The 9,466-nt window shown below is 58.0% G+C and overlaps 1 protein-coding gene across 1 annotated transcript; it reads left to right on the top strand.

Moving 5' to 3' along the window:
- Window positions 1–4,500: 4,500 nt before the first annotated feature.
- Window positions 4,501–8,949, top strand: LOC113216004 (uncharacterized; the record flags this gene model as incomplete). The annotated part of the gene is made up of 7 exons (XM_052270972.1): window positions 4,501–4,535; window positions 4,602–4,794; window positions 5,263–5,411; window positions 6,869–6,990; window positions 7,419–7,545; window positions 7,692–7,827; window positions 8,663–8,949. Coding segments are annotated over exons 1-7 (1,049 nt in total), but the record flags the coding sequence as incomplete, so codon positions are not given.
- Between the last annotated feature and the right edge of the window lie 517 nt (window positions 8,950–9,466).

Below are 9,466 nucleotides of genomic sequence, written 5' to 3'. Positions count from 1 at the left end.
CTTTTAACAACTCAATCGAGGAACATGTCCACCAAATATCAGCCAAATCGGACAGCGTCTTAGGCACGGGCTGCCCTTCTTAATTAAATGCACTCCCAGACATTGGGCATGATAAGACCTTCTAAATGGGTCTTTTTTGCGATGGCTTCACTTAGTAGACATATCCTGGGTCCCGACCCTGAAGGTACCCTGTTGTGTCAGAATGCCACCACTCTAGGGTTCATGTATCTCTAGTGGAAACTAAGACTGGATCTAGCGCGTCTCCGTCCGACAGTACTCTCTGTTGAAACATTACCTTTAGTTTTGATAGTGTAAGGGTAAAATCAGTATGATAAATATATCATGTGCTAAAAAGACCCCTCCCGATAAAGGCTACGCCGGTAAAATACGGGCTGCACACGGGAAGTGTTAAGGTTCGGGGGTCAACGGCAATGCATCAACCTCGGGCACTGCAAAGTGTTGATGGCCCTAGGGAGCTATGGGAGAGGAAGGGGAGAGAGGGGGGGGGGCGATGGGCACGGTCACATGGACGAGAGGCCAGCCCCAGGGGGCCAGAGGGGAGCGGACGCGTGGGGTGAGCGGAACGGGGCTCTTCGATGGGAAGCGCTGCGTGCGAGGCGAGTCAGAGAGGCCCATGCCTTCGGCTGTTGGATAAACCAAACAACGTCGTCCATTATGTATTGGATCATGGGCGCAAATGTATTTTGTCCGTAAAGAGACAAAATTTTGTTTAAAAAATAATGTAAAACGCCAACGCAGCAGCAGCGGCAACACTCACTTCTCCTGCAGTGTTTATTGCATTGTGCCGAGATCTTGAGGGCGTAACGGTAAACGGTTTACCCCGGATTGCTCGGATTAACCCTGCAGTAGCCCTGGATTACCCTGATTATCCTTTCATTACCTCGGGTTAACCCTTGGTTTGCCGGGATAACCCCCCTCCCCCACCCCCTAATCGACACAGGCCGTGTCTAAAGCGGATTATACTCAAAAGTCCTTTCTCCTTTTGATAATGCCCAAAAGCCGTCGGGTTCGCCGGCAGGACGAGAGAAGAAGTTGAGTGCGTCTCGGCTGTTGGGAAGGGATGACGTGAGGGGCGGTGCCGATGTGATCCAGCCCCGTCAAAGTAATTGCTGCCCGTACGCAACGCAGCTGGAGCCGGCTGGCGCGTGGAGCGGCGTAGTGTGGCGCAGCATGGCTCGGCGTAGCGGTGAATTTCGTTAAATGTGAATGTGGGTCAAGTGGAAGTCTGTATTACCCGGGTCGTTAGTCACGCCCCCCTCTCCCTGCCCCTCCCTCCTACCGGAGCCCGCAGTCGCGGGATTCCAGCTGTCTAGAGGGCGAAAAAAACGAGAGTGCTCGAGAGCGAGTGAGATGGGGCCGGGGAGGTGAAGAGTGGTCGGCTGTCCATCTATCAATCACTCCTGGGTGTCGACTGCCACCTGCCTGGAGCGCATTGTCTGCCAAAGTATCCCTTCCTCCCTTTCGTACCTGTGCAATTTTTTTTTTCTTTGGAAGTAAGTCTGTTCGTTGCGTTGTTGTCGGGCGCGCCCGGCGAGTTTTGACACTATTACCGCGAACCTTTTCTCCGCAGCTGCACCCCTTAAGGAGAGAATAGGGGCGCGCCAGCGCCAGCGGTACGCCTGCCGTTCGGCCCGAGCGCCGCCCAGCCCCGGCGCAGCCCCGGCGCAGTCGTCAGCCGCCCTCGTTCCTTTTACTGGCGGGAACAAGATAATTTCCGGGACGAGATCCTGCCGCACGATATTATATTCGCAGAGACACGGAGTGCACCACTGTCTGCTGCGCGGCGCGCCTGGACCAGAAAGGTATCCCGCGGAAGGCGTCTCTTGCTGGGAGAGACGAAGAGACTTTGTGTGAACTTCGGGAGCAGTTATTTCCATAGGAACAGGAAAAACAGGCTGCTGTTGCTGTTGTTGCTGCTGGTGCTGGTGCTGCTGCTGCTTCTGAAGGGGAACGAGTACAACCCTCGCGAACATTTCTTGGAAACGTTTCAAAAGAGAAAAATTAAGCGAGGAGAGGGGAAATTGTCGATTACGGTCGTCATCGGCGTGTCTGTCGGTCTCTCTCCCCTCCCCCCTCTTTCTCTCTTCTTCTTTCGCGGGACTGCAACGCCGAGGGCCCGCTCTTGTCGACTAGCACAGAAATCCTCGCGTGGAGCTCTGACAGCATTGCGAACTCGCAGATACCCGCGCACGCACACACATACACCACACACACAGCATTTGTGCGATACAGAATCCCTTCTCTTTTCTAAGCTCGCGGCCTGTTGCTGGCGTGAGGGGTCCCGGGCAAGCGGAATTAGCGGACCTCCTTCTCACCCCAGTCCCCCCCAACCCCTCCCTCTTGACACGCCGTGCTGCTGCGTCGGTCCAAACTTCCCTCCACCTCGCGCGTCGGTCGCATTCTCTATTCTCTATTCGGAATCCGATTATAATGGTTGCCATCCCTCCCCTCTCTCTGTCTCTCTCCCTGTCTCTGCCTCTGCCTCTGCCTCAGCCTCTGCCTCTGCCCCTGCCCCTGCCTCTGTCTCTGTCTGTCTGTCTGTCTGTCTGTCTGTCTGTCTGTCTGTCTGTCTGTCTGTCTGTCTGTCTGTCTGTCTGTCTCTGTGTCTCTGTGTCTCTCTCCTTCACTCTCTTCTTCGCTCGCTCTCTGCTTTCGTTATTAGATGGCGGTCTGGATGGGGTCGTCTGGGGTGAGACGCACCCAGGAAAACAAGCACTCAATTTTCTTGTTTACTCGATTTTTTTAGGGCGTTGGGTTTACTTCTGTGTGGAAGAATGTCCTGCAAAATGAGTTCAAAGCAACGCTCTTAAAAAACAACAAAAAGAACACTGAGCACATACTGGAAAATACGAGGAAATCGAGTAATTCTTGTTTTTTTGCTGCGTATATGCGTGGTGACCTTCCGTCGCCCACACACACCCGAGACCTTACAGCGCACGCACGCAGAACACTCGACAAGTTCACTCTCCTCCTCATCCCGCGTCCCTACCCTTCTCTGCTCCAGTCGAGTGGCGACTCGCCCGGGTGGCCGAGGGGGACGCCCCGCCCGGGACGGACGGCGACTCCTCCGCCCTGCTGCTCCGGCTGAACTATGTCGAGGGGGCGGTGGCGGCTGGCGGCGGCGGCGGCGGCGGCGGCGGGCTCCCTTTGTGTGTGACGGACTGGCGGGCCGCAATAAGGGTGGCCAGGACGCGGCCCCGGCGAGGCAATCGCAGCACAGTCCCCCGGCCGTGGGGCGCCTCGCAGCTCGGGCTTCTCGGGGGCCCGGGACACAAAGCTCTTCCGGATCGGCGGACCGGGCGCGCGCGCGCGCGCGCGGGCGCGCTGCTGCGAACGGAGCAAAAAGATTCTCCCCCGGCCGAGCAGTTCAGCAGAAGCCGGAGCCAATTTCTTCTCCTCCGCTCGTTTTCGCTCGCTCTGTAAGGAGCGTATAGTTATTGTGTTGTATTTTATGTGCTTTCTGCCGACGCTGTGCCCCGCGGCCGCCGCTGCTGCTGCTGGGGGAGGGGCGGAGCAGATGGATGTGTTTGGCAGGCGCGACAGGGCAGAGGGAAAGTGTCGTTTGTGTAAGGGGCTTGAGTAGGATTGTAGGGCGGGTAGGGGGGGGGGGAGAGAAAAAAGAGGGGCCGTGAGAAGGAGCGACGAAAAACAGGCCGCGGCCACGAGACAATGGAGGCCGGGGAGAGGCCGTCCTATCTGAATGTACATGAGTGTCGGCTCTTCTGCAGACCGTCCCGTCCGTCCGACCGTCCGACCATCCGTCCGTTCGGTCTGTCTGCCCCCGTTCCGTTGGTCCGTTCTTCTTTTTTTGTGGGGAGCTAAGTAGTTTTCGTGCTCTCCCTCTTAGACCCTCCCTCGCTCGCACGCACGGCGCGTCGCACGGCACCCCCGCCCCCCGTGCGCCTTTTACTGCCCGGCCCGACCGGCCCTCCTCGAGCCCGATACCATCCCGTTCGTTTGGTTCACGGTTCAGTGGCCCACGTGGAGTGCGACCGGAGAGAGAGAGAGCCTGCTGCTCGGGTGGTGAGGCGGGTGACAGCGAGAGCGACAGAGAAAGACGCAGACAGCCTGTCGGCGGTGTGGGGCGCTGACCGGTCGTCATATCCCCTGCCTCACTTTGGCCGTCAGGCAGGTGGTTATCATCGGACGTCGAGTCGAGTCACACCCGAGAGATGGCGGCGGCGGTGGCGTTGTCGGTGTTGGTGTGGCTGGCGTGGGCCGCGGGGGCGGCGGCGTTGGCGGGCGCGGGGAGGCGGGGGCGGGCACCCGACCCGCTGTGGGACGAGCCGCCCCTGTCCGTCGAGGAGCCCGGCGAGGACGGCCTGATTCCGCATCAAGAACAGCAACAGCAGCAGCAAAAGACGTGAGTTTGCGTCTCCGGCCCCAAAAGAGTGAGAATTAGCACAGTTTTCGTGTTGGTCATTTTTCTTCAGAAGCTCGCTGTTGTTTCGAGTAGAATGCGCGCGCCACAATAGGGCAATGGACCAAAGAACATCAAGCACAACACGAAAAGTGTATTAAAATCAACAACACATTTTTTGAGGTGATTAGGCAGGTAAAAATGGCTCGACTTGCCGCAGCTCTGGTCGCGCCGCCCTGCTGGCGCGCGCCACCGAGACCACCTCCGACGCGGAGCTGGCGGCGCTGCTGCGAGTCCTGGTGCAGCGCGTCGACGAGGACCTCAACTGCCTCGCGCTCATCGGCGACGCCCTGCACCAGCACGTGTTCGGCAGGCTCTTCTTCAAGAAGCTCGGCCTCGTCCCCGTGTTCAAGGTGCGGCGACAACCCCTCCCCTATCCTTCCCCCCAGCTGTTCCTTGCGGCACTTTGCCGCCCCCCCTCGGGGTATAGAGGAGGGGGTCTGCGGACCGAGGGAGGGGCGGCGCGCCACTCGAGGCAAGGCGCTCTGTGATCACATCTCTAATAGCAACAACACCCCTCCCGGCCCCCTCCCGTCCTCCACGCGAGTTAGTGCGTCCTGGTCCCCATCATCTGGGCCCTCGTCAGGGTAAAGGGACCGTATCGGTAAAGGAGCCGTCCCGACTACTTGAGGCGCGCCCACTCAAACCGTCAAAAGCACGTCGAAAACATGAGAGAGGTGCCTTCTCTCATGTCGAAAAGTTATTCGGCGGCCGCCCACCTTCTCCGCAGCCATTATTGTGTATCGCCCAACACTTTAATTTCCTGCCGCGATGTGCGCGCCTCACCACGCGTCCCCGCCATCCCGTTGTGCCGCGAGCAGGTGACGGTGCAGGACGGCGAGGACCTGCTGTCGCCCAACTACCGCACGCTCAAGGCCATCCGCCAGGTGCGCAAGGAGGGCTGCCGCGCCTACTTCCTGCTCTTCGCCAACGGCATCCAGCTGGGCCGCCTGCTGCGCTTCGGCGACTCGTGAGTGCTTTTCTTTGTTTGGCTTTATATTTACTTTTTATTTTGGACCCGATAGGCGGATGGATGGCGTCATGCGAACTCTATCGCCGATGCGTGGGTGTCGTCATCCGAATCAGAGGCAAGGGACGAACTGACTTGTCTCTCTCGCCTTCACCGTGGAGAAAAGACGCCCGTCAGACAGAATCGTCGATGAGCAGCGATTCTCGATAGTATACAAAGTGAAAACAACGTTTTTTTGGTTGGGGGCGGGGGGTAAATGAACCCGATTGGGTCGTTTATACTGACGCATGGGGAAGAGGGCCACGAAGCCACGTAGTTGCGTTTCCACGAAAATAAGTCTAATTGGCACTGTACTACAGTGTACCCGAAACAACCCTAATCTTGTTGTACACATGAAATATGCGGGATTTCAGGTGATTTCAAGGATTTCTGATAGCCAAGGCCCGGGGATAGATTACTTCTGATTTCGGGGATCTCACATGATTTCGGAGGGATTTCAGGGACAGTGAGCATATGATTTCAGGAGTGTTGGTCCCCTAGATCACAGATATAAATGCAATTTCATTTCCCTGACAATGGGTTCTTTTCGAATGCATAGTGCCGAAACCTTAAGGAGTGTCGTAAAAAAGTTCATTCGGAATAGCAGTGTAAAAACCACGAGAGGGAAAAATTTCAGAGATGCGAGACGCCCAACAACTCTTGAGTCCCAACTGTACAATATTTTTTTGTGCGTGAGCGGTCCAGCTGGGCCTTCCTGCAGTATAGGAATCCAATCCATCAGAGGGAAGTTTCCCACAAAAGTAGCTCTGCCGATGGTGAGTCGGGTCGCGCTGGCAGCCTTGGGGAGGGGGAGACGGCTCCCTCCTCGCTCGTCGTCACCTCCCCGATTAGATCAAGGGGGAAACTCTTACAGCTCACAATCAGGGCGGTGCTGATCAGCGACTGATTGACAGGACAGGGAAAAGTAGTAGTCTTCGCAGAATAGTCGTCTCAGAGGCAGCTCCCCCTCTGTCGTCGCCTCGCGCATCTGCGGTCCCGTCCCTCTGGGCGCGACTTCCTCCGCTTCCTTCTACTGAGCAGGAGGGCTGGAAATAATGCGATTCAAAGTGGATTCTGTATTGACGTATAACAAGAGATAGAGAGAGTAGCCCGACAAAATACCAATCGGATCCCCCCTTCGGGAAATGTGTGTACGACGAGTTGACGAGTTATAGGCGCGAGTTGGCAACATTCTTATGGGAGTTTTGCATGGTTTTGTGGCGAGTCTTATGCGCGAGTTGGGCTCGGGCAAGCACAACGAGTTGGCAACTGGGAACCCTCGATACCAATGAAGCAATGGAGTGGGGCATGCAATCGCTCTGATGTCTGTCTGTCTGTCTGTCTGTCTATCTGTCTGTCTGTCTGTCTGTCTGTCTGTCTGTCTGTCTGTCTGTCTGTCTGTTCGTGTCCTGCTGCAGGCAGCGCGTGCTGGACACCCGAGGTCGCTTCGTGGTGCTGCACGACCGTAGGCTGTTCAGCCCGGATCTGCACTACCTCTGGAAGAAGATCGTGAACGTGGTGTTCGTCCGGCGGTACGGCGGTCCCTGGGCGCCGGGCAGCGTGGCCGGTCAGTAAGAGGAACACCTGCTTTTGTGTTTGGCTCATTCCCATGCACCTTTTCTGTGGTGGAACGCGTTTTTGTTTGTTGGAGAAAGTTGATGGCCAAAGAGCGCCACCGCCACACGCCCCACCTCTGCCCCATGGCGCACGTCACCTGTAGAGCAGACGAGCACACGTATATGGAAATTATTATTAAATACTCAACATCGTGTTAAGTACTTCAACAACTATTTTAAGAAGTGAACTTTGTCCCGCTTCCTCGCCCACCTTCAGGGTTGTTTGCAAACGACATCCCCCCCCCCCCCACCGGCTGCCGCCGGCTGCCCACACGCGCGCATACGCTCACGCTCGGAATTAAGGATTCAGCCTGGCCGCCCCTCTCACGGGACCCTGCCTCTCGTGTCCCAGGCCGCCGCTCGTCGTGGTTCGAGCTGTCCACGGTACCGTTCCCCGCGCCCATCCAGGGCGTGATGGTGACGAGGCGCCTCGACATCTGGCGCAGGGGCGCCTTCCGGCAGAACGCCGATCTTTTCAGGTATAGGAGAGCACAACTCCTCGCACACACAGGGATGTGAGGCTTTATTTTTTATTTGATTCTTTTAACTTGCAAAAACAAGTTTAATTTATTCATGGTTTTTATCATTATGTATGTATGCATCGGCGCGGCCGGGGGACCCGCAGGGACAAGACGTCCGACCTGCAGAACCAGACGCTGGCCGTGGTGACGTTCGAGCACGTGCCGGCCTCCTACAAGCTGAGGCACGTCGCCAACGAGCACGGCGACGTCACGTCTGGATTCAGCGGTCTCGAAGTGCAGGTCAAAGTTCTGCGAGTTATGGGGGGGGGGGGAAGGGGGGATAAGGAAACCAGGGCGTAGAGGCGTGGTGGAGCGCCGAGAGAGCTCCTGACACTGGGAGAGACTCGCTCGGGCGAGCGACCTCGCACTTCGCCGTCCTGCTAATTCCTTTCCCCAGTTTAGGAAAAGCCGGGAAAAGCTTTCCACACCGCCCACTCGCCACCTAATTCAGAGAGAACTCCTCACCCTCGTCAGAAATCACACACACGTGCACACATCCACCCCCACACACATTAGAACTAGGACTAACATTTGTGAGTAAAGTGAGGCTCACATCCATCACTTATTGATAGGCTTCAAGGCCGTACGTTAAGAGAAAGAAAATGAGTGGTCATGCCAGCATTGCCCTTGGCATTCCCTTTAGCCATTCACCTTAAGTAATAGAATTGTTCTCTATATCTCCTTATCGGTATCCCCATCCCAATGGCAATGTAGCCCTGAGTTCGTCCAGAAAGTACGTCCGTTTTTCCCCGATTCATTTCGACAAGTTCCGGGGGCTCGGCGCCTGCGAGGCCCGGGGTAGGCCAACCCGCCGTACCCGCATGCACTGCAGGTCAGATATTGCCTACCCACTAGGCGCTCACCAGGGGCTCGTAACGGCGAATGACGGACATTACTTTCTGCATGATCCCAAGGCGTTTCTTCTGACATGCTCATTAGTGGCACACCCGATGGGACACCTCATGGTACACTCTCAAGGTAAGGTCACCCAGGTCACCGCACAGACCACAGGTGTGCCATGGTAGTGACCCATCCCATGGCACACCCCATGGCACACAGTCAAGGTCGGCCGCAGGTGATGCAGGCGCTGGCGCGCGCCATGAACTTCGTGCCGCGGCTGTACGAGGCGCCGGGCGCGTCTCGCGAGCAGTGGGGGCGGCGGCAGCTGGACGGGTCGCTGTCCGGGCTGTTGGGTGAGGTGACCTCGGGCCGCGCCGAGCTGGTGCTGGGCGACCTGCACTACTCGCCCTTCCACCTGCGGCTCATGGACCTCTCCGTGCCGTACCACTCCGAGTGCCTCACCTTCCTCACGCCCGAGGCCACGACCGACAACAGCTGGCAGACGCTCATCCTCCCCTTCAAGTGCGTGCGCGGTCACCTTGTGATGCGCGTCCCCCTCACACACAGTGGAGTGTGATATAAACTTTCTCCCCCTCTAGGCCCGAAATGTGGCTGGCCGTGGGGCTGGCGCTGGCGGCCGGCGGGCTGACCTTCTTCGTGCTGGCGCGGTGCGGGCCGGCCGGCGACGAGGATGCGTCGCGGTCCACGCCACCGGCAGCGACGGTGCGGGCGGCGGCGGCGGCCGGCGGCGCCGAGGAGACGACGGAGGAGCGACGGCAGCGGCTGCGGGGTGAGCAGGGCGGCAGTGGGGCGCGCCGAGCTGAGCCGAGCCGGTGTCGCGGGACCTGCGAAAACTGAATTTGAAATAACAAAAAGGAAAATATAGGTATATCGTGGTGATGGTCCATGGCCTCCCCTCTGTGCTGTAGCGTCCTTCAGGAACGCGGCGGCGCGCGTCGGGGCGGGCGTGCGGCGCCTGTCGACGCAGCTGGCGCGCGCCGTGCCCCAGCTGCCGCAGCTGCGGCGCCTCCGCCGCGGC

Source organism: Frankliniella occidentalis, unplaced genomic scaffold, assembly GCF_000697945.3.
Source record: "Frankliniella occidentalis isolate FOCC.00 unplaced genomic scaffold, Focc_3.1 Scaffold145, whole genome shotgun sequence".
Classification (NCBI taxonomy): Eukaryota; Metazoa; Arthropoda; class Insecta; order Thysanoptera; family Thripidae; genus Frankliniella; species Frankliniella occidentalis.
This window is presented reverse-complemented; position numbering and strand designations above follow the sequence as displayed.